General features: G+C 54.2%; 1 protein-coding gene across 7 annotated transcripts in view; it reads right to left on the bottom strand.

Moving 5' to 3' along the window:
- The window catches only part of CAPN15 (calpain 15), a 69,930-nt gene extending 47,507 nt beyond the window's left edge, over positions 1 to 22,423 (bottom strand). Inside the window, exons 1-4 of one of the 7 annotated variants that reach the window (XM_014958849.1) lie at positions 22,403 to 22,423; positions 18,964 to 19,343; positions 17,908 to 18,071; positions 6,550 to 6,898 (exon numbers count right to left, since the gene is read on the bottom strand). In XM_014958849.1, the coding sequence (XP_014814335.1) occupies positions 6,550 to 6,725 (176 nt within the window). In that variant the 5' untranslated portion in view covers positions 6,726 to 6,898; positions 17,908 to 18,071; positions 18,964 to 19,343; positions 22,403 to 22,423. Of the gene's footprint in view, positions 1 to 6,549; positions 6,899 to 9,846; positions 10,005 to 13,430; positions 13,577 to 17,907; positions 18,072 to 18,963; positions 19,344 to 22,402 lie in introns of those variants that run through there. The other 6 variants (XM_014958847.1, XM_014958851.1, XM_014958845.1 and 3 more) reach the window with 6 other exon arrangements.
- Between the last annotated feature and the right edge of the window lie 2,359 nt (positions 22,424 to 24,782).

Below are 24,782 nucleotides of genomic sequence, written 5' to 3'. Positions count from 1 at the left end.
CTCTTCAGATCAGTTCTTTGCACCTCCTCACGGTGACCTCCAGCACCTGCCCCTGGCAGGGATTCAGGGATGCTTGTGGGCAGGGATGCTGTGAGATGCTCGGGCTGCATTACCGGTGCCTTGGCAGCACCAGGAGGAGAGGGAAGGCTGGAAGACACGGCAAGAAGCACGGGAAGGCACCCAATTCAAATAAAAGCCCAGGGCAGTTTGCTGAGGAGAGCGGCTGATATAAGGCACAGCTCCCCGGGGGGGCTGTGGATCCCTGGGAAGGGACAGAGAGACGCAGACCCAGCTTCCTAAATGCAAAGAGCATCCAACCACAGCTCATCTGTGCTCCTTGGACAACTGCCCTTCTGTTCGTGGCAGCCCCGTGCCGGGGGGGCTGTTTCACCCACAGGAACAAAGGGCTGCAGAGGGTTTGCTCCGTACGCGCTCCCCTCTGTCGTCTCCACGCACCAGCACCAGCCTCCAGCCCGGACCATCAACGCAGCCTTTCAGAGCCACGGCCCACAGCGATGGGTGAAGGGAGACTGCTGCTCTGTGTGTCTTCTCCTCCTCCCCACTCCTTCTCCTCCCCACCCACACCCTGGGCTGCATCCCCAGCCCCATGGCCAGCAGGGCCAGGGGGGGATTCTGCCCCTCTGCTCTGATCTGGGGAGAAACCCCCCAGAAACCCCTCCAGCTCTGGGGCCACCAACAGCAGAAGGACATGGAGCTGTTGAAGCGGGGCCAGAGGAGGCCACAGAGATGCTGGGAGGGCTGGAGCCCCTCTGCTGGGAGGAGGGGCTGAGAGAGTTGGGGGGGTTCAGCCTGGAGAAGAGAAGGCTCCGGGGAGACCTTGGAGCCCCTTCCAGGCCCTAAAGAAGGGGGGCTCCAGGAAAGCTGGGGAGGGACTCTGGATGAGGGAGGGGAGCCCTAGGAGGAGGGGGAAGGGTTGGACCCTGCAAGAGGGGAGATGGAGCTGAGCTGTGGGGAAGAACTTGTTTGGTGTGAGGGTGGTGAGAGCCTGGCCCAGGTTGGCCCGAGAAGCTGTGGCTGCCCCATCCCTGGAGGGGTTCAAGGGCAGGTTGGAGGGGGCTTGGAGCAACGTGGTGTGGTGGGAGGTGTCCCTGCCCAGGGCAGGGGGTGGCACTGGGTGGGCTTTAAGGTCCCTTCCCACCCAAACCAGTCCATGATTCTATGATTCATGCAAAATGGCATCCTGAGGACACCAAAGCAAAATTACCCAATGTCTGCCCTTGGAGAAGCTCCTGAACCTACGTCTCTAGGAGCAAGAGCACCTACCACAGCGGTAGGAGTGTCCCAAACCCAGGTAAAGATGCTGCTCTCCTTTCTCAGGGTTGGGACTATTGATGGGAGAGGTCCACTGTATTCTCCATGTGCCAGCAACACTCCAGACAAGAGCTTCAGGCATCTCTGTTCAGATTTTAGCTGACCCCGCTGGGTAAGACAAACACACAAACTCAAATTGACTCCCTGCCCTGGATTTCACCCTCTCTTTGGAGAGGATGAGCACAGGATGGCCCTTTTACTGGCACTTGTGGGAAGTGGAGATGGGGAAGGTTAGGCAGCATATGGGGAGCAAAGGGAGAGTTTTTTGGGTTACCTATCAATAACTTCATTCTCTGCTACTCTGCACCACCTTCCAAGTTCTTCACAGCCGCAGAGCTCTAAGTAGCCCAAATTTAAGCACCTGAGAGGCTTTGTGAGTAAGGGGGCTGCTGGAGCGGCCAGCACAGAAAGCAGATGGGCAGGACTGGCTGAAACCCCACCCCACACTGCCAACTCCTCGGCACCACACGCTTTCTTGAGCAAGATATCATTCCAGCTGCCACGTGCGTTGGTGAGAACTGGCAAGAAAACAGTTACAAGCCCAATGTTCCCATCGAGCAGGTATCCACGACAACCAGCAGCATCATTGCGTTACCAAATTCCAGCTGATTCTTGGGATTCCAAGCCACGACGACTTCCAGAGGGAGCACAACCCACACAGGGACGCAACCACCTCACGGCAGCACCTGGGGAACAGGAGCTCCACTCCAGTACAATGAACAGGCACCAGGGATCATGTTAGTGCCTCTGTGGTTTGGAAGAGTGACCTTCTCCCCCCTCATCGGATCTAGAATCGGAGGAGATTTTGGTTATCTCCAGCTTTTCCACAGTCTCTGTTCTTTGCATGGAGGCTTGGGAGGGGAGTCGGACCAGCTCGACCCCAGAGGTCCCTTCCAACCTCAGCCAGTCTGTGATTCTTGCAAGATGCAAAATCAACTCTCTGAGAACATCCAAATAAAAGCAGGGAACTGTGCCTGTCCTGACCCACAGCCCCAGCCCTCTTGGGGTAACCATAGCCCGAAGAGCACCGACACCAGCCCACCACGGTCAGACCTCCTGAGGCTGATGCCTGACCTGAGATCCGATGACAGAAACCAGAAGCAGGAAACCCTGCAGTGTAACCTGATGCTTCACCAGTAGCTTTTCTTCCCAGACGTCTCACTTCTCCTCTTCCCCAAGAAGAAACATCCTCCAGATGCCACTTCTGCTTATGCCGCGCTCCGAGGTGAAGTGCCCCAACACAGAGGGGAGGGAAGGAAGGGGCTGCACCACCACGTCCCCCCTCATACGGCTCCCTGCCACCACCGATACACCAGTGTCCCCTTATTCACATCTCCACCAGCCTCATGGTGGCTCAAAGCCCCCGAGACAGGACTGGGTGATGCTACCCAGCAGTTTTAACTTGCTTTTTTTCCCCCACACAAACACCAAGGTCACGGGTGCTCGCTCTGGGTTTCTCTCCAGAATTAAGTGGTGGGTCTGGAGAGCTAGAGAAGTAACTGCAAGTGCCCTCCCATCAGCTGCCAACAACAAAAGCAGGTGTCCTTGCTTCCTTCTAAAAGCAGAAGGATTTCTATATTTTTAGCATTTAAAACTAAAGAGTCTGCTCCTCCCTCCACGGCCATTGAAGCCCAGAGGTATTTCACTCTGAAGAAGCTTTTATAGAAAAATATAAAGCTTTTGCAGAATGCTGTGGGGAACCCCAGCAAATGCATATTCTCTGGAAAAGGAAGGAGCTCAGAGAGCTTCAGCCAAACTGAGTGGTGGGCAGAGACGCTTTGATTCAGCTGCACGGATCTCGCAACACTTTCCCCCAAAACCCTCTCCTGAGCAGGGTGAACTCATGCAATTCTCAGTGCTATGAACCCTTCATAAGACATCCAAAGTGCTCCGAAACCCAGGAATCCTCCCAGCCCAGTGCTGAGAGCTCACCAAAAGGGCAGGTCCAGCAGGGAAGAGCACCATCCCTCTGATGGTCCCATCAAGAGCCTGTTCACCTCTGGGGCCCTTCAAGAATTTGACCAGGACAGGACCCTGTTGTCCCTCTTTATGGATGCTGGGGAATGAAGAGTGGGTGAGCAGAAACACCCCCTTAAATCTCACCTGGGAGACAGTTCTCTGCCCTAATTCCCTCCTCACACCTTACAGATGTGGAAGGATGGACACTGAAGAGCTGCCACCACCACTTCCAGCAGCAGCAGAAGGGACCATGACCCCACAGCTGCCAAACCATTCAACTGCAGCAGCTGCAATGGAGATATGTCCTACCACCAGCACCTGGACTTGTGCCCCTGTATCTTGCTGCTCTCTGCTTCATGAAGGGTTTGACCTGTCAGGAAGCTCAGCCGTGATGGGTCTGGAGGCTCAGCTCAAAGCTCTCACCCAACAACAGCCCAGGCCAAACACCTTTAAGCTTAAGAGCAAGGAGGAGCCCAAGGGGACTTCTAACTAAGCCAGAACTTGTCTGGCTACACCCTGCTACCAAGGATGTATTTAAAAGCAAGATCTTTGCCCCAAGCAGAGATTTCAGCAATAAGATCCCTCTAAAAAACACGCACGAAACACTCGGTTCCTTTAGTCTGGAAACAGCTACGTCCTCCTGGTATGCTGGGGAGGCAGGGACGTGCTCCTCTTTAAAAGGTGGGACGCTGACATGTGGAAAGAGACCATCCAGAAGAGACCAGGGACTCAAATCTGGTGGTCACAAGTCTACTGCTCCTACCATTAAGGCCCTTTTTCTTCTCCCTCCTGTCCACCTGGCTGCAGCAGAGAGTGAACTGGGACCATCAGCCTCATCCAGGCAACAGGAGACACTGCAGCCTCCTCTCAGCTCCTAGAATCTCAAAAGCCAAACAGCACCAATTATTCCCACTCCACCGTAAGGGAAGCCTTCCCCTGTTCCCCCACCAAGTACAGCCCAAAGTCACTCGTGAGGTACTTGTGTCCCCGTTTTCCTGCCAAGGAAGGTCTGTGCTGGTCCCCGAGGCGTGAGACAGACCCGAGCAGGCCTGGCTCTGTGCTGCGCTCCAGCAGCCAAGGCATTATCAGCTCTGAAGGCGGCCGCAGGCAGGGACAGGAAACCAGCAGGAAAAGCAAAGTCTATCCCAGAACTCCTGTCCAGCCCCAAATTGACTCCGCGCTACTCCGCTTCCTTCCTGCCCCACACAGCTCCGGGGATGAGGATACTCAGAGGCAGGGCTCCCTTACCCTGACTCGTTCTATCAACTTAAATTTTTTTTTTTTTAAAGGAATATATTTATCTGTTCCTCTCTGGAAACCAACCATCCGCTGCTTCTTCCCCCTGTTGTTTGGCCCGTCTCACCAAGGGAACGGCGGGTGCTGTGCTGCCTGACAGCCCGGCTGATCTCAGCAGGGCTTTTGAACCCACTTCCATAATCGCCGCCTAAAGCGAGTTCTTCCCACGCAATTCCCTGCTCCGTGAATCCCGGCCAGTGATTTTCCTGTCTCCAGGAGCCACGTGGCACTCACCCGGGATGAGCTCTCCTCGCCCCTGAGCAGGGGAAAGACATGATTATCACCAGAACCACCCCTGTCCTAACAGGACACCGGCTTTATCTGCACCGAGACCAGCAGTTCCTGTTCTTGCCCCGACATCCGCTCCTCCGCCAAGGCTGGCTCTTCAGGAAATTTTTTTCCACGTGTCAAGATTTCCCTTCATTTCTCAAGACTTCAAATCACGAGTCCTGGCTGGCACTCACGAGGCTGCGGAGACACAACCTTTTCAGTGCCCGGTGCCAGCTTTGCCCTGGAAGCTCCTAAACCTCAGTGGTGGTTGTGTACGGCCACACCAGGCTATTCATGTGTGAGCCATCAACACCTTCCTCAAACCTTCACAGCAACAGAGGGAAAACCAGCAGTCCGGAGGGAATAATCCCACAGGAAGGACCCATCCCTGGTGGCAGGGTCCCTCTATAAACAGGAGGGGACAGCACAGATCCCCACCCAGAACCCCGGGACGGCCACAAACGTTGGTACACGCAGCAACAAACGCTGGGAACAGCACAAAATAGAGCTTTTAAAGGCCTCTGGGGGCATTGCTCGGAACTCAAGCCTGTGACTGAGAGCAAAGGCAACAGCTAATTGGTTTCACACCGTTACCAGCTCAACAAGGAGAGCGGAGACAGGGCTAGGAAGGAGCTTGCCGGGGAGCCTCCCGCATCGTGGCCCAGCCACCCTGAAGCAGACTCGCCGGGACTCGCGGCGGCAGAAAAGTACAGAAAACGAGGACTCCACGACAAGACACGACATGACCATCACAGCAAACGCCTCCCGTGGAAAGCCACAGCAGCTCGGGGAACACCCAGAAGCAAGCAGCTATTCCTAAAAGACCAGCAGCTCCAGACAGACTCGAGTACAAACACCCAGCCAGGCTGGGGTCCACACAGAGCAGGCATTAGGCAAAGGCTCAAATATTATTAGCACAAAACACGGCAGCCTCTGCAGCCAAGCCCCCGGGCAGAGGGTTTTTAGATGCTTTAGACATACCTCTCAACCTGTCAGAGCCCGAATGCAGGACGCCAGCCCTCCAGCACGAAGAAAAATCCCTCACTGCAGGTGGCTGATGGGGAAGGGGCAGAGGCGATGCCTCAGAGACACGTCTGAGGCGCTGATTTTATTGAGGAGGGATAGAAATGGAGGGTTGGAAACACTCAGCTCTTTTTCAGTGTAATTGTTTTGGTGTGTTTTGGTGTGTTTCGTTCCCCTGGATCTGGTATTGACAAGCATTTCGCTGCTTTTGCATGAAAACAGCTTTTCTTGCTCTTTTGAGTTCAGAAACTGTCGCTACTTATCGCCACCCAACCTGGAACCGCAATCCTCCGTCTGTGACACCGTGGTGGTGTAGGCTGACAGACACCCACAGAGCAGTGGGGAAGTCAGGGGGAAAAAAGCCACAAGAAGATGGCAAACTCGTTAAAGGAAGAGAGATCCCATTCCCAGGCAGCCACCTTCACCATTTAGGTGCGTGAGGAAGAGCTGGGATGAGTCCTGCAGCCCGTTCTGCAGGAGACACCCACAGCCCCGCGACAAGGACACGGCATCGCTCAAACCAGTGAAAAATTTGCCTTGAGCTTTTACGTGGAATTGAACCGAATGAAAAGACCCGACACCCGAGAGGATGCAAAGCACCTTCTTTCCCAAAGGCAGCGTCCCGGAGACAAGCTGAGAGGTAAGCAGGCTCCTTCCCCTCCTCCTTACCTTCGCACCCGGTGGTGTAAATGCTGGTGCTGCCGCGTTATAAGGGCACTTTCCCAAACGGGGCCACCGTGACTACTCCTATACCAGCTCACGGCTGGGTGCCCCGGGTAGGGCGCGCTACTGAAGCCGTGGTCCGACTCCGTCTCTGCGGCCAGCGACGAGGCAGAGCTCCCCATGGTTTCCCCCCTACCCCGGCCGCGCTGAGATTTATCCTAGGTTAGGTCCGAGCCGCGCTGAGATTTATTCCTAGGTTAGGTCCAAGCCAGGGGCAGTTCGGGTGGAAGAGGCCAGGCGCCGCGGCATGGGCTGCTGTAAAGATCCCAACACACTGGAGAAAGGAAGGTCGGTTCTGATCAAGAGTTAAAACAAACAAACAAACAAACAAACAAAAGAGAAAGGGGGGAAAAAAAAAGGAAAGAAAAAGAGAGAAAGGTAAGGTGTGATTTAAGCAACAACCCTCCACCTTTAGAAGCCTGTTCATGCACACACTGACCGGCATCCCCGTCCCAGCACCCACTGGGTGGGAAGGGCCCTTTCACTGCCTGGAGATGGGGAGGACGGGGGCTGTAGAGGAGGCTCTCCCCAGTTTAGTGCTCCAGCTAGCAGAGGGAAGCACACCAGAGCCCAGCAGGAAGCCCTTGCCACCATGGGAAAGTGGCCCAAAAGGGGACAAGCAGATCTCACTTAGAGCCCAAACCAGCAGCCCTTGGGAATGACACACACACGAAGGTTACTCTGAAAGCTCCGGGCTCTGACAGGGACACCAGGTTTTTGGCTACCTCAGCTGCGAGGAGTACGATTTGACAGCTTGTACACACTGAGGAGATTTGATGTTTCTTGTTACATAAAATAAAATATCCCTCTTTTCCCGTTCCCCGCTAACAGCCCAGTAAGGCTGAAAACACACAGACTGGGCATCTGCACAAGTAGGTTTTCTGTGACAGAGCAATGAAATACTTCCTTTCAGCTCACACCAATTTTTAGCCACTACTGAGCATCCCCCTACCCACAGAAGCAGGTTTGGGGCTGTGACTGTTCTTCCTTTTCTCCCTCTCTTTTTCCCACTTTTTTTTTTTTTTTTTTTTAGAATTTATTCTTTGAGCATCCTCACAGTTAAACCACAGAAACGTTCCGTGTCCTCTAGTATTTGAAGAAGTTTAAAGATACCTGTCTCTCCTACAAGGAAAAAGGCACAGCAATCTGGATGCGAGTCAGGAGGAAGGGATCGAGGGAACATTTAACGGAGCAAAGAAGCAGAAACGAGGAAGAAGAAAAAAATTAGCCCAGCTGAGCTTATTCAATTACCCACTGGGATCTATAGATGAATGAACTGTAGAAAAGACCTTTGCGAAGAAACTACTTTGTACAGTAAAAAGGCTGAAACAAAGACTCCTAAAATACAGATTTTCAATCCTGGAATTGTTCTAAGGGATCAAGAAAGGCCTTGATAGATAACAGCCCCTCGAATGCAGCCGCTCAAGGAGCAGGTGCAGTTTTGGTACGAGCTTAATACCGGAATGTGCCTGCGTGAGGCCATTATTAGCTGGAGAGCGTTAACTGCTCTGTCCTGGTCTCTTCCCTGCAAAGCCTGGACTAACCAAATAAAACTGAAAAAAAAAAAAAAGCCCAAGAACACAATTTTCCCTCCGTGGATTTCCTCCTTGTAATTGTTCTGCCGAGCTGCCGTGCACCAGCCAAAGGCATCTCCACACTTCGCTTCCTGCGACCTGCCCCACAGCAGGATTGCACGGATTTTTTTGCAGATCCAGCCCAAATGGATCCCTGGCACTTCCCCTCTCATTTCCTGCTATTCAGGCAGTTGATTTGTAACAAAATCGGATTTTCTGGCTAAATGAAAGCCATGTGATGTGAGGGGAAGAGTATTCCCAAGTATTGCCAGCTCGAGTCTAACTGGAGACACCAGTTGTCCCACACCTCCGGAGGCTCTGCCTTTTCTGCCACCTCCCCATAGCGAGCCCAGGCGTGGGGGATGCAGCCACGAGACCTGCTGGAAGAACAGACTCCACCTCTCACCTCAAGACTTGGGTTCTACCATGAGAAAGTAAATAAATAAAGGCAAGCTGGGGAGAACCACAGCCCCATGCCGTTCACCACAGGCTGAGCTGAACAGAAGGCAGGATGCTCAGTCAGTTTATAGCCTTTCTCCTCCCTCGAGCAGAGCTAAACTGATAAATAAAGCAATTCCACAGGCTGGGTCGAGACCACTTCCTCAGTTGGGAGAAAGCAGAACCCTTTGCTTCCTCCTCCAGACGGAAACACCAGTTTTAGCTCACCAGGAGAGGCGAGAGACATGCCTGCTGCCCGCATCCCTGCCGGCTCCCACCGCCGCGCTCCTGCCTCGCTCCCTCCTCCTCCGCCAGGGCTGCAGAGGGAGAGGAGAGGCCAGGAATCTGGTTTTAAAGCCCTGCGGTAAAACCCCAGGGTGGGAGGAGCTGGGGAGAGGAAGGGAGCTATAAATAGGTGAAGGATAACCCGGCTAAGTCGCAGTGATCTCCAAGTCTGCCCGGTCTAAGTGGGCTGCTTGGCTGCGAGCGCCGCGTGAAATCGGATTTCTCCGGGCAAAGCAGTAAATCCTTTTCTTCAGGGTCACCCCTGGCACCAGGTGAGAGCAGCCCATGAACGATATTTAGAGGGGTGGAACGTTGACCCCAAGGAGGGGAGAGGGTGAACCTGTTTGAAAGCAGGAGGAGCGTCAGAGCTGGATGCAGAGCACGCACGTGCTCGCCATGAGGGGCCAGAAACCGCCTTTGGCCAACGCTACGCAAATGAAGAGCCTGGAAGAAGTAAAGGTGAGAATGAAAACCGCACCCTGGCGAGGGACAGGGGCAGCTAAAGAAGCCTGCAAAGAAGAAAAGCCCCTCTGGAAGCACCCAGCCTTATTTTTGAGGAGCTTCTCCCACCAGGCAGGGAGATGTCCCAGGAGATGCTCTGCATGTTGCCCGAGCTCAAGCAGTGGAAGGGAAGCAAAACGCCAAGAACTCTTCTGTCTTGGCAGAAGGGAGCAGGATTTTCCTCCTAATTAATAAAGCACTGCTTCCACCTATCTAATCAGGAGAGGAAACAACAATGTGACCAGATTGAAGTGTCTTCAGAAGGGTGGCTCTCACTCATGGCAATTAACAGTTAAGCACCTTAGCGAGATGCTGAGTTTGGATTTGGGTTTTTTTGCCCCTTGCAGCTGCAGTAATTACCGGGTTTCAATCAACACTGTTTAACTGCTCCCAAAATAAATTCAGATTTGATCTTTCCACCTCCAGGCCACGCACACCCACTTACCCTGATCTGCTGGGACGCGATGCAGACCCTTCCTCAAACTGCCCCACCAGCACCCTGAGCAGCAGGAGCTTAGGATGAGTTCAGGATGGCAAAGCTCTCCCATGGAGGTTCCTCCACAGCCTGGATGCTTCCAGATAAACCCTGTTCCTCGCCATCAGGCAGCAGCACTGACCCTTTGGGCTCTTCTGTCACACTACCCAGAGCCAAGCAGGCAGGAAGGGTGGGGAGCTGGGTCTGCCCAACCCCCTTTCCTTCCCTCTGGCTCCACAGAAGGTTTGAAGAGAGCGGAAAAACAAAAAAACAGAAGAAAAAACACTAGCCCGAGTGTTTCAACCTATCTAGGAAGCTGCAGGCTCATCTTTTCCTAGGATCCTCCCCAAGCTCTTCCCTTTGGCAGGCAGCAGGAGGAAGAGACAGAGATCCCTGGAGCTGCTCCAGCCAGCGAGGCAGCCTGGCCCCAGTTGGTCCCATGTGCAGAAGATTCCTCCTTGTGCTGGGATATCCCCCGTGCTCCTTTCCTTGATAACTTACTCATCCGTGCAGCACAAACCAGCTCAGCTCCTGACAGAGTTTTCCAACCTCTCCTGGTTCTCAGCCTCCCACACTCAGGGACGAGGCTCAGTCACTTCATTAACTCATCCACTCTCCCAGCCTATAAATAAAGTCACCTCGGAGCTACTCCCTGGCTCCAGGGAAGATCTGGGAATGAAAACACAGATATCCCACGCGCCAGACAGATCTTGATGGAGGTGCTGGGCCAGCAGCTGGCCCAGGAGAAGGCACACCATGTACCTGGGGGAAAAACATCCCTCAAAAGCTGTGCCCAGAGGAAGCCACAAGCAGGAGGCTTTTTTCTAGGATTGAAGCTCCAAGTCCCATCCCTTCCCTCCGCTGGGTGAACTCCCCTGCCTGGGGGCTAAGACAGGCTGGGACATGGTACCACCCTCAACAGGGAAGGAGGAGCTCTCTGCTCTCATCCACATGCAGTCTGCTGCTTGCAGGGAGAAACCAGGGTTCCTGAAGAGCTTTGGATGTCCAGGCTCCACCCAAAGCCCTGACAGGACCTGCCTCCTCTCTGGGCACTGCAAGATGGAGCTCACACAGCCTGAACACAGAGCAGTTCATCAGGGGCAGACGAGGGCAGCTGGACGAGCTGTGGTTGGTTTGGGACATCAAGCTGGAGGAGACTACTTAGAGAATCACAGAATGGTTTGTGTTGGAAGGGACCTCAAAGCCCACCCAGTGCCACCCCCTGCCCTGGGCAGGGACACCTCCCACCACACCACGTTGCTCCAAGCCCCCTCCAACCTGCCCTTGAACCCCTCCAGGGATGGGGCAGCCACAGCTTCTCGGGCCAACCTGGGCCAGGCTCTCGAGAAGGCACACCATGTACCTGGGGGAAAAACATCCCTCAAAAGCTGTGCCCAGAGGAAGCCACAAGCAGGAGGCTTTTTTCTAGGATTGAAGCTCCAAGTCCCATCCCTTCCCTCCGCTGGGTGAACTCCCCTGCCTGGGGGCTAAGACAGGCTGGGACATGGTACCACCCTCAACAGGGAAGGAGGAGCTCTCTGCTCTCACCCACATGCAGTCTGCTGCTTGCAGGGAGAAACCAGGGTTCCTGAAGAGCTTTGGATGTCCAGGCTCCACCCAAAACCCTGGCAGGACCTGCCTCCTCTCTGGGCACTGCAGGATGGAGCTCACACATCCTGAACACAGAGCAGTTCATCAGGGGCAGACGAGGGCAGCTGGAGGAGCTGTGGTTGGTTTGGGACATCAAGCTGGAGGAGACTACTTAGAGAATCACAGAATGGTTTGTGTTGGAAGGGACCTCAAAGCCCACCCAGTGCCACCCCCTGCCCTGGGCAGGGACACCTCCCACCACACCACGTTGCTCCAAGCCCCCTCCAACCTGCCCTTGAACCCCTCCAGGGATGGGGCAGCCACAGCTTCTCGGGCCAACCTGGGCCAGGCTCTCACCACCCTCACACCAAACAAGTTCTTCCCCACAGCTCAGCTCCATCTCCCCTCTTGCAGGGTCCAACCCTTCCCCCTCCTCCTAGGGCTCCCCTCCCTCATCCAGAGTCCCTCCCCAGCTTTCCTGGAGCCCCCCTTCTTTAGGGACTGGAAGGGGCTCCAAGGTCTCCCTGGAGCCTTCTCTTCTCCAGGCTGAACCCCCACAACTCTCTCAGCCTGTCATGAAGACATGGCCCCCTACTCAACCATACCACCATGCACAGGAGATGATCTCCCCACCCACCACCGAAGGAGACACACACTCAGGGAGTCCAGGATATGCGGGGAACAGTGTGCAGGGACGGGTAAGGTCCAGAGCATGAGCCATGTCAGCACAGGGGGGTTACAGAGCCCCAGAGGAGGTCAGTCAGGCACAGGAGAGCTGAAGACAGACGCAGAGTGCAGGCCTGGTGGGGTGCCATGCCAACCACGCTGGGAAGAGAAGCTCAAGCATTTGTGTGCACAGCAGTGATGGACACCAGGGTCCCAGCCCCACACGGCAGCGTGGCAGGACCCGAGGACGTGCAAAGCCAGCAGGGTACCAAGCAGAGCGTGACTTGTGTTCACCAGGCTGAGGTGACCCTGATAAAAGAAGTAACCCCAGGGGAGGAAGGGCAAACAACCTGTCTTTTTCCACAAGGTTGGGGGGGGGAAAGGGCAGACAAGAGACGAAACATCCACCTCAGACAGATGCAGGACAGACTGAAATCCAGGATGCCAAACACCGACCCAACGGTAGCTCAAGAGCAGCAAAAGACCCCCGTTGCAAAGCAGCCGAGCAAACTTGGGATGCTCCACACTGAACCTGTCACAAAGCTGGTGTCGTGGTGACAAGAAGCAAAGTTTTGCTGCTCTTTCTTTCTGTCCTCCCCTGCCAGGGCAGCCCGAGTGCTGTGGCCTTGGCAGGAAATTCAGGTGTCAACAAGTTCCAGGTTCTTCACAAAGCTCCTGGCAGGGAGGGGTGGGAAGGTACCTCCAAGGACAGACCAAGGCAAAGGTACAACAGGAAGGACTGGCCAGCGTTTGGCACACTCAAATGGGACCTGGGAGGCTTTTTCAGCCCTTGTGATGGACCATGAAGCTTGGAGCATAGCCCTGTGGCTCAGAAAGTGCCACCTCACCTCCCAGGGCCAAGGACTGATCTTCAGGTTCACAAGGCAAGCGCACGAGCACCGCAAATGGGAGAGGGGAAATGGAGAGAAGAGTAAAAATTACCCACCCAAACGTTTGGTGTGGGGCAGCAGGGCTGGGAGGAGAGAGGCCAGTCAGATGTCACGGCCTTAGAGGAAATCTAAGGGACTGGAAGCTGCAAAATGGGCTATTTTCCAGATCATGGTGAGAAAGATCGGGGCGCCACTTGCCAAGATGACATTAGCTGAAGTCAGCTGCCTAGAAACACATTTCCAGATGGGCTGTTAATGACGTAACATGATAATTAAACCTGGAAGTCCTAGAGCAGCACAGAACAGGACCTCCCACTTCATGCTACGCTTTAGCAAAGTCCAGAACAGCAGCACATCTCTCAGGCCATGGACACTGACATGCAAAGGCGAGCTCTTGAGGATCTTTACCTTCTTCCAGCTGCCTCGAAACTGGTTCTGGCCCAACTTTACCCCAGAAGAAACTCACACACAGCAGCCGAGTTGGGCTGAGCTGCATTTAATGCCCAGCACTGACTCTTCATAAGTATGCGGGCAGAGGAAGAGGCGTCCAAAGCCTGAAGCAAAAGATTGATAGGAAAAGTAGATTTATTGTAGAGCCAGCTTAGCCCCAAAGCAACCAGCGTCAAAGTCTGACCAAAGTTCCCTCTTCTCCCTTGCTCAGGACGCTGTAAACCAGTGATAGATTATCCAGTGAGCTACTGGAAATCTATCACGGTCACTTTGAGAGCAGAGATTATACAGATCTGAAAGGGCAATCAACATCTTAATTATAGGCTACAGGGAGAAAAAGAGGGAGAAGCAGTGGACAGGAAGGTTTCTTCAAAATAAGGGTGAACTTCAAAATCCATCTCCATTGTCAGCTGAAGAGCAGGAAGGTCCTTTTCTGAATAAGCAGGAAAATGGCAATAAAGGCACCCGAAGAAGGGTCTGAATGCACACACATATTAAAAAAACAAACCCACAGCCAAACCTCTAAAACCCTGGTGCTCTATTAAATCAATTAACATTGCTTCAATGAAGTGCAATGAGCCGCTCATATCCTCCAGTTTACTGGCCAATTGTGGGTGACTTTTGAGTGCAGCGTTCACAAAAGCGCGTGTGGGCTGGCAGGGCTCGTCTCATTAGCACCATCGTCTCATTAGCACCATCTCAGTAATGCCACAGAAAGACAGAAAGGGGAGGAAACAAAGCAAGCCAAGCCACGGCAGCCGATCTGGGGAAGCTTTCCCAGCAGATCTCATTTCCAGATCTTTTCCTCCTCCTGTTTCTAATCCTCGTAGCAGAGTTCTGTCATCCTACTCAGCTCACTGACTTGCCCCAGCTACAGAACACGCCAGGCTGAAAAATCACCTCCACAGACCCCCTGTGGAGACCAGTTACATTATGAAAACAGGAAGCTTTTACTTGCCCACCACTAATATGCTATGGATTTAATGGGAAGCAGCATAAGCAGGGATGCTTTGCAGGAAGAACACACATGCGGGACTCTTGCCAGGAAAAATGCATCTTGAGTAACACATGTGCTTTTAGTTTCCTCTTTTTTTTTTTTTCCCTCCAGAAAGGTTCAACTCCACTCTGGGTTACGCAGCAGCAATAAAACATTTTTTTCCCCTTTCTCACTTACAGCAGAGTGTTGATTGGTAAACAGCAGATCTTCCTGTCTGAGGCTGTGCCAGCCTGTGCCGAACAGAACTGTTGTTATTGCACATTCACAGCTAGAGATAAACATGAATAAGAGCCACGAGTAAGAGCCAGGCACCGGCTCTTCAATACGTTGCCTTATCAGGTTCACCTTGATTCAACTGCTTCTGACAACATCTCTCCCTCCTGAAGGGGCAAGATGGCACGAGTAGCAAGGACAAACATTCAAAAAGACAACAGAAGTGACAGTAGCGCAAAAAGCGCTCTTCTGTACTCACTAACGTGCACAAACCGTGCAGCTCCGAACTCCACCTGCACTTAAAACCCTCAAAAGCACAACACGGAGATAAAGGGGCCCTGCAAAACCAACCTCTCAAACACAAGCGATGGAAAAACAAAGTAGCTTTCAACACATTTCTCGGGGCAAATCTGCATCGAGAACCACGGCTGGCGCAGGACGTAAAGTTACAGCGAACCAGGGAAGGCAAAAAATTTGCAAGTCATCTCTCATCTGCAAGGTGACACTCTGCAACGGCACGAGCACAACCAACCAGCCCAGGAAAACTGGAGCCTGGAAGCCAGAGGAGGGTTTCTACACTTTCAGGGAGGAGATCTCTAGACCAGCTGTTCCAGAAGCACTGGGGGAAAAAAGCACAGGGTTAGTTCCAACAATTAGTTCCTGGATAAGTTCACGACCTGCACAAGATGATTGTCTTCAGTAGTCATCACCCAGTAGGGAACTGGACTTGATGACCCATGAAATTCCTCCCAGTCACTTAACCAGCTGAATTCATAGAGGGCCATAGGTGCCCGGGCATCGCACAAACATGAGGTCGTACCCAAAGGACATGGGGGATTGTATCTCCAGCTCATGCTAAGCTGAGAGATAAGCAGATGAAGAGCTGGCCACCGCGGGAGGGAGGGGAAGAGAGCTGCACCAAGCAGCGGAGTCTGGCAGCCAGCGAAAACCCAGGGCATGGACATGGAAAGCAAAGTCTCAGAGATGGAGGTGGAGTCCCCCGAACACCCTGTCCCCAGACACTCCAGCCACAGCTTTAAATCTAACACAGATTAGACAGACAGTAAATATGTAATTCATCCAAACTCCCATCCAACTGCATCCCTTGCTAGAGAGGGCTCCCAGTCTCCACCACACTGCCCTGCCCAGAGCCACCAGGGCTCTTTCCACAGGGGCAGCATTACCTGGGTGCCTCCTTCTGCCATTTGAACACAATTTGGACTTTTCCAGCTTCACTGGACACAACGTCCCAATTTCCAACCGGCTGGCCTAGATTTAAACCACCGTGTCTCTGGCAAGCGCAGAGGTAGGACGCGCCTGACAGACAACAGTGGCATTTGGCATTTCCACTCAAAACAGCCGGGAGATAAAAGCATTAAGAATCATCAAGAATCACACAAGAGGCTGCTGCCTGCTCTGCGAGCACCGGGGAGGTGGGACAGGGAGAGAGGAACCCAGGGGTTCCTCTTTCAGCATGGTTCAGTTTGATAACCTAATGGAGGAGCAACACATTACTGCTCACCCCTGTCCTCCTCCACATCACACCCATACCCTGTCCTGGGGACATCCCGGTGACACGGGTTAGTGATGGGTTTTGTCACTGTTGGGTTGGTGGTTGAACTCGATGATCTGAAAGAACCTGGACAACTCAACGAGCCTGAAAAACCCAGGAATCCTTCTGCACACTGATGTCACAGCCATACCGTTATTTCTGTTAGGAGATGAGACTGTAATTGAAATTAAATGACTGGAATAACACCTGAAGTGACGGATCTAACAGGGGCTGACCCCACTACGACACTCCTCTTTCCTCACCGGAGGAGCCACACTGACTTACTGTCCCACTCACAAGCGGATCCTCTCCTGCTACACCAATACAGCTGAAACTGTGGGATGTGTTCAGTTACACAACGCCTTAAGCAATATTTGCCCATGAGAGCAGTTATTTGAACAAACATAATGATCACAGGAGGAAAATGCTGTGATCTGAGATGAGAGGGCTGAAACATAACGCAGATGCTGTGAGTAAGAAGCTGCCTTTGCTCCAGCAAAGTCAGCCCTAACGAGCCATCCAAGACACCTCCACAGTGATGGAGCTGGTCTGGCTGCAGCCTCAAACCCACCTCAACCTGAACAGGCTGATGGAGAGGAGAGCACATTAGAGGAGTCACTCTCAAACGCCTTGCAAGACACATCCAGCTGCCGTAACCTCTCCTGGTGTTCCAGACCCCCAGCCTTCCCTCCAGCAGGCTCTGCATGGCATGGTCAGGCATGGGACAAGGGCTTTGCACATCTGCAGTAGCATTTGCAAGGTCCTCCAAAGCTTTCATCAACACTCATCCAAGAGGAGGATCATTACATCATCCGTCCTGCAGTTCAGAACCAGCCATGGCACAGACCTCAGCCAACACCTGCCTGGTGACAGTCACCACTCAAAGATCAGAGTGCTCATGGCTACCTGACCCCAAACCGTATGAGATTCCAGCAGACCTTCTGCTGAAGCTGGACACCAACACCACACAGAGACTCCAGCTCACCTATAAGCATCCAGGCAGACCAAAAGAGCCAACACACAGCACGCTGGTGTCCATTCGACTCATCTGAAGCCCTGGCTAAGCCCACACCAGCCTGGCCCATTTGAACACAAGGACAACGCCATCAGACGCTCTCCTGCAGAGCAAGCGTATCTTGAAGGTACAAGCTCAGCCTGGCTCCCCACCACCTGCCTCTGAAATGCCAGGCTGAAGGAGCCCGGCCATGTCAGGCAGAGCCCAGCCACCTCCCTGTCCCAGTGCTGGGCTGGGAACTGCCACGGCGCTGCGGTTACTGCAGGCAAAGCAACACAGAGTTTCTCAGATCAGTTTATTCCTCTGCCCTTGCATTGCCCCAAACACACCCCGGGACAGTCATGCAGTTGCCACCACGGCTTCAGATTGTGAGGTCCTGGAAGACCCCACATTTTCTCTTCCACTCTCAGTTTCTCCTTCATCATGAGAAAACCAGGGGACACCGGTATCTGCACCCACAAGAGCACGTGGCCTTCGCACAGACAGTGAGGAGCAAGGAACACTCACAGAAGGAATCAAACCAACGAAGAAAGACAAGAACAAGAGGTGTGGGAGACAAGCAGCGGGGTAACCGTGCTCACAAACCAGAGGAGAAAAGCTCTTTTTCCTTTCAGCCCCTCTCAGCCCAGCACAGAGAAAAGTCAGAAAAGCCTCTCACCCAACAGGGCTTCTGCTCTGCAGGTCCGATGCCCAACTGGTGGGAGGTCACCCTGGTGTCCCTGGAACGGAACGGCTGCTGTTGGCACCGGCTGAACGGCCCAGCTGGAGGAACATGCTAGATGGTCTCTGCACACCGAGCCTGTGGGGAGGAGCTGCACCAAGCTGGGGAACAGAGAGGAGAGAAAGGCACGTGAGAATTAATGGCCACGGAGACTCCAGACTGACCAGAGAGGAATCTGATGAAGTTCAACAAGGGGCAAGTGTAGGGTCCTGCACCTGAGGAGGAATAACCCCCTGCACCAGGACAGGTTGGGGCTGACCTGCTGGAGAGCAGCTCTGAGGAATAACACCTGGGAGTCCTGGTGGACAACAGGATGACCATGAGCCAGTAATGGGCCCTTGTGGCCAAGAAGGCCAATGGCATCCTGGGGGGCAACAGGAAGAGTGTGACCTGCAGGTGGAGTGAAGTCATCCTGCCCCTCTGCTCTGCCCTGGGGAGGCCCCATCTGGAGCACTGGGACCAGTTCTGGGCTCCCCAGTTCAAGAAGGACAGGGGACTGCTGGAAATGGTAGAGCAAAGGGCTACAGAGATGATGAGGGGCCTGGAGCATCTCTCTTATGAGGAAAGGCTGAGGAACTTGGGTCTGTTTAGTCTGGAGAAGAGCAGACTGAGGGGGGATCTGATCAATGCCTATAAATACTTTAAGGGGGGGTGTCAGGAGGATGGGGCCAGTCTGTTTTCAGTGGTGCCCAGGGACAGGACAAGAGGAAATGGGCACAAATCTGAAAACAGGGAGTTCCATCTGAAGATGAGGAGGAGCTTTTTTACTTTGAGGGTGGCAGAGCCCTGGAAGAGGCTGCCCAGGGAGGTGGTGGAGTCTCCTTCTCTGGAGACATTCAAACCCCACCTGGACACGTTCCTGTGGGACCTGCTCTGGGTGGACCTGCTCTGGCAGGGGGTTGGACTGGATGATCTCCAGAGGTCCCTTCCAACCCCATAGCATTCTGGCATTCTGTGACCAGCATCTCACACCAGCGCACACAACCAACTCACATTTTAGGTGACTCAATGTGCATCCACTTGAACTTGAGCTCTCGGAAGGTTCTGTGGTTCCCTCAGCATCAGCTGGAGCTCGGTCCTGCCTGGAGACAGGAGTCGCTCTGCTTTTGGGTCAAATTCTTCACTTGTGGCTTCAGAACCTTTGGCGGTGACTTTATAGTTCTGTTCCCACCACTTGGCCTTACTCTCTCTGCTGGTAGAGGCTGTTTAGCATTCCGGCGAGCGCTGTTGTCGCAGCAGGTACCGCAACACCTCAGGAACACAGCAGGATCTTAACGATAAGGATTCTGGACAGCTCGTGACAATTAACAACCGGGCAGGATCTCCCGAGGGGGCTGGATGTGAACTCGGGGATGTCTGGAGGGGCACAGCGCCTGAATGTTCAAATACAGAAACAGATGTTAATTACTCCGCGTGGCCAGGACATCGTTAGCAGTTACATCTGCTGGAAATTCAAAAGTACAAATTCCTCTGGTTATGTCAAACGTGCCCATCCCAGCCCCAGAAGGCACGGCCTTGGCAAACCTCTCTCTCCCAAGACATTTCCTCTTCCCCGTTCATAATCTCTGCTCTCCAAATAACCTGTTTTAATGAATTCATACTTTGTGGAAGTACTGTCTCCTTTGGGACAGGCTTTTATCAGACAGAGGCAAAAAAAACCCTTGTCCATAACCGTCTGGCTCTCCAGCACTCTCTCACTTCCTCTATTTTAGATTGGGGAGGGCACAATAAAGCAAATGAGGATTGAGCCAGAGCAATGCGATCCCTGAGCCTCTTTGGGAGCACGGCAGCAAAATGCAAGAGCAACAGACCCGGTTCTGATCCCACCACCGTGCCCACTGTCCCCACAGCCACGCCATCAGGTGGAGCGTGATGCCCCTGGGGCAGGTTCTGGTCAATTCTCCAAGAGCTTTTCTCTACCAGTGCTTTGCACCCCTGAGATTTCCAGGCAGTGGAGAAAAGACAACCTGTGGCAGACACCTGGGCACGTGCCCTAATGGAATCAAACCAGCAAATGGAGAATGCTGTGGAGGAGGCAAGAGACACCACTCGGGCACCAGTAAAAAGTAAATAAAGGACTGATTAAGGTTCAAAAGGATCAGCCTGATCCTTTTAGCTCAAGGGTCTGAACTTCAGGCCCACAGCATCTCCAGTCGAGCTGCTCCCACTTGCTGGAAAGGGTTAAAGACTTACGAGAGGTAAAGAGAGAGCGAGACAAACACCAGAGGACGGAGTACCCCGCTAATGCCGACATCAGCCTACGTGACACCACGTCATTTTTCTCGCAGGAGACGTGGTGGCAGACGCATGGGGCGAGGAAGAGAAACCGCTTAACACCCAGCAGCTTAAAATAAAGCCTTTTGGCTGCGCTGAAATTCCAAGGACTGCCCGAGCCCTGCCTGCCGGTGTGAGGCTTGCAGGGAGGTGACCGATACGGACAAGCTGGAGAGCAAGACCTTGACCACGATCCGTGGTGCAGCCCTTCGGAGAGCGGAGCTGCCACGGTTCAAAGGATACAGCCCAGCACAGGAGGACCCTGGTGATGTGTTCCCACTTCCACAGACCAGCACAAAGATGGGGGAGTTAACTCCTGCTCCCAGTCCGAGAGTCAGCATCTCTGCAAACCTTTTTGTTACAGGAGCAGAAGGACCTTCTGCTGTCAGAGGAACACAACGGGAGTTGGGAATCTGTCTGTGATACCCTCAGTAATCCAAAATCATCTGGACTGGCACCGGGAATAAGATGCCAAAGAGAAACTCAGGTGCCACAGGCAGTGCTACATTAGAAACGCAGCTGGGTGATATCACCAGGAGGTACAACAACAGCTTTTTGGAAGGTCTCGGTCTCTATTTTACGAAAGCGAGTGTGTATGGATAATCCTGCGGCTTCAGCAAGGGCTGCTCATCCCAGGAGTGGGGTGAGACACCAGCTTGGCCCCCCTGACACAGGGCAATCGCCACCTCCCCCAATACCAACGCCGCTCAGACCCACAGCGTTTAGGCTTGCTACAAAAGGGGCTGTGCTGTAGGAACAGAAAAGCTATTTTTGGGGGTTTTTTATGAACACACATTAGAGTTTCCATCACCGGCAAAGCACACAGGCGCGCGTCTGCAGAGGAACAGAGATATGCTTCCAATTCTGTTTATAATGTGCAAGCCTAAAGACTCGGCTTCAGTTTTTAGAAATCAAACTTGATCATCTCAAGCCAGCAAAAATAGCCCCGTGTTCCCTCAAGTTATTTTCTTTTCAACGAGGCAGGGTACAGCACAATAGGAAATATCAGCAGTTATGTACTCAACCTCCAGAAACCCAAAGGGCCAATTCCAGCAACCCCCGGCAGCTTTCCAATCCTCCCTGATCTATTTGCCGGAGTTAGACTGAAAAGCAGGCTGCCCCCGAGCCATTCAGCAAACTCCACGTCCCGCTAATTACATCAATATAAATGTATTATCTTGGCTGTCAAACACGGGCTGCCTGAGCAAGACGACGCTCTGCAATATAAATGCAGGAAAACAATTGCTCTTTCTGCTGGTGACACATTTCTTTGGATCTTATTTCCTTTCCAGGGCTCCCCCTTCTCCCTCCTGCCCAGGCACCAGGGCAGCAACATTTTTTCCAGCGCAAGAGGAAATGCCACACAAAAACCCTCCTCATCTTTTAAGCGACTGAAAACAGGAGCTAATTTTGGGAATGCCAGCGGCATTTCCTATCAGCCCAACCTGAGAGCCACCAACGCACGGGGAGCTGCAAAGGCAAGAGTTAAACGTTTCTCGTGTGCCCTTCTGCCTCCCTTGGCCTCCTCAGCTGCCATCGCTGAACACAAGGCAAGCGACCACACTCCAAATGGCAACGAGGGCACGGAAGAAATCCGGTGGTAGCCTGCTCCTTCCTCCCTGCCCAGCTCAGGGATGGTGGCCTGGGAAGAGCTGCAGGGTCCAACCATGGTAGAGACAACCGTGGGCAGATCCGGGAGGTTTCTGGGGAGCGGGCAGCGTGTCTCGCTCTGAAGAGCAGGATTATGACAGAAAACGAGGAGGAAGGCACTGACTCACCTGTCCCACCCGCATAAGCAGCTTTCCTGAGGCTGCACTGCGTGTGACCTTTCTCAGAGCCCCAGGATCCAGCAAACAGACCGTTCACAGGTTTCCTCCCAGCATTGCAGAGAGCCATCCCCGCAGAACACGGGGCTGGGACACACACTTTCCAGAGCAGCCTCCTCTCTCCCTGTCCCCAGGGCAGGCAGCCCCAGCCTTTCCCTCCAGCCTCCCCCTGCTTCGAAGGGACCCTCACTCAGAGAAAAGCCGCGGGATCTGTTCCTTCCCAGAGCCCTCTGCTCACAGGATGAGCCAGAACAAACCCAGAAACGAACAAGAGCCTCGGAAGAAGAGGGAAGATGGGAGGAAAAAAAGCATTTCTCCCACTTGCACCTCACCTGTCGATGTCCCCGCCGGCGGGGATCAGCACAGCCCCGTCCGCCGGCCCCGGGACTGGCTGGGTCTCTCTCTCGGGGTCTCACGTGCAACTGCTGAGAGCTTGGCAGGGTCCCACAAACCCTCCAGGACGGACAAGAGCAGCACGTTTTCCACAAGATAACAGCCAGCGGCGCTCAGGTGGCTGAGGCATTGGCAGGGCCCAGGCCCTTTCCCTCTGCAGAGCCAGCACTATCCAGAAAAAAGATAAGGGATGCCCCGGAGCAAAGATAAAGGGTGCCCAGGAGAGCCAGGGGGTGACCAGTGCATCTCCTGAAGCCACCCAGGCCCCCTCCACAGGGTCACCCAGCCCTTCTGCTACTGCCAGACAGTGCTGAGCCCGGGCAGGACGCCCGACCTGTCTCTTATGTGCAACTTTAGCAGTTTTGGTCTGTTTTTCAATATTGATTTCAATTCAAAAGACATTATGCCTGGCCCGTGCCTCGGGTTCCCTTACGTACCAAGTCATCAGGCTCAAGGAGGCCACTTTCTCTCCTGCCAAAGCAATATGGCTTCGCAAACACAGCCAGTCACATCCAACCTTCAAAGGCCCTTCCAGCCCTCCAACCCCTCCCGGGGAAGGGAGCAATGTTGGGTCTTGCCTTCTGCCTCCAACTCTTAAAGCCTTGGACACAAACAGAAGCTGATGCAACTTTAGTTAATATCCCCACGTACACAAAATCATGGTAATTTGAATGATGACTCTCTAGCACGTGTTATGTTACTGCAGCTCCTTCCTCAGGCAGAGAGAGCTCAGTCCTGGTTCACGCACAGGCACAAGCTGGGTCTCAAGAAACGGCCACGCAAAAGCCACCAGCAGACTTACAGCATCACAGACTGGTTTGGGTGGGAAGGGACCTCAAAGCCCACCCAGTGCCACCCCCTGCCCTGGGCAGGGACACCTCCCACCACACCACGTTGCTCCAAGCCCCCTCCAACCTGCCCTTCAACCCCTCCAGGGATGGGGCAGCCACAGCTTCTCGGGCCAACCTGGGCCAGGCTCTCACCACCCGCCCACCAAAGCATCGCCGGAGGCTGGTCTGCCACTTGGCCACCCTCCCACCACGGGCCTGCTCCAGTTTAGAGAAGGTGGCATCTCGCACAGAGGACAGCCCTGAAGCACAAGTCCCTACGAGTCCCAGGTGACACTTTTCAAAGTATGGCAAGATCTCTGTGTTCAGATCCAGAGGGGTTACGGTCTGGGATCTGCAGCCTATCTCCATCAGCCATCTCCATCTCGGGTCTCTCTAAATGCATCTCCTGGTCTCCGGTACCTCCTGACCGACCCGCAGTACCACACCGCCGTCCCCACACGAACGCCCCGGGCCACGTACAGTAAGCACTTCTCAGATAACCTTCTGTCCGACCATGAAAAACCACCCATCCGCATCCCGGGCCTGCGGGCCTCCGGAGCGCCGAGCATCGGCCGAGATTTCCGTCTGAAAAAAGGCTTGGAGGAAACAATCTGACATTTCAAACACAAGGTGGGCATTATTCCGTCTCCCCCAATGCCTCACCAGACGGCCACCCCGAAACACTCGGTTTTCGATGCTTTGGGAGGGAAGGGAGGCGCGTGGAGGGGAGAGACTGCCAGGAAAATGGAGAGGCCAAATGATGTACAGAGCCTTTTCCAGCCGCTCTAAAAGGCTCCGGCAGCCCAGATGGGGAGGCTGACACAACCTCAGCTGGGCTGATGTGCGGTAAGATCCAGGGTTCCTGACCAGGCGTGGGGGCCCGGCCGGCCCTAGGATGCTCCAAAGACCCAAGCAGAAGAACCAGGCAACCAACTCCAAAGGGCAAACCTGGAAACACTTTAGAAACTCTGCCCAAAACCCTGCTTAGCCCCCGGCGGATGGGTTTCTGAGCTGGAGGTTGGGGTGCAGACTGAAGGAGGGGGGATCCCCGGTTCTCCCGGGGGCTGTGCCGTGGCCCAGTGCCGGTGCCAGCCCCCAGCAGCGCCCGTTAATGGCCACAGCAGCCCCAGCAGCACCGGGAGGCTCCGTCTCCCCGCGCCCCGAGCAGAGGGCAGGCCGGTGAGGGGCTGCAGCGCGGGGGTCATGAAGCCTCCCCCGCCCCCCCACGGCCCCTCGAGTGGGTTAAAACTGAGGGGGGAGGAGGTTCACCCACAGGAAGGGGCTGAGGGACCGGGGAGGGGGGAGCAGCCGCAGCCCCCGGGTCACCTCACCGGCCACCCCAACAGCCGCAGACCCCGCGGCGGGACCCCCGGGTCCCCCCTCAGCAGCGAGATCCTGGCACCGGGTGCCCCCTCAGCAGCGGGACCCCGACACCGGGTGTCCCCCCCCTCTCCAAGCCTCCAGGCCCGGCTCCCGCCGCCCCCCCCCC

Source organism: Calidris pugnax, unplaced genomic scaffold (assembly GCF_001431845.1).
Source record: "Calidris pugnax isolate Ruff unplaced genomic scaffold, ASM143184v1 scaffold244, whole genome shotgun sequence".
Classification (NCBI taxonomy): Eukaryota; Metazoa; Chordata; class Aves; order Charadriiformes; family Scolopacidae; genus Calidris; species Calidris pugnax.
This window is presented reverse-complemented; position numbering and strand designations above follow the sequence as displayed.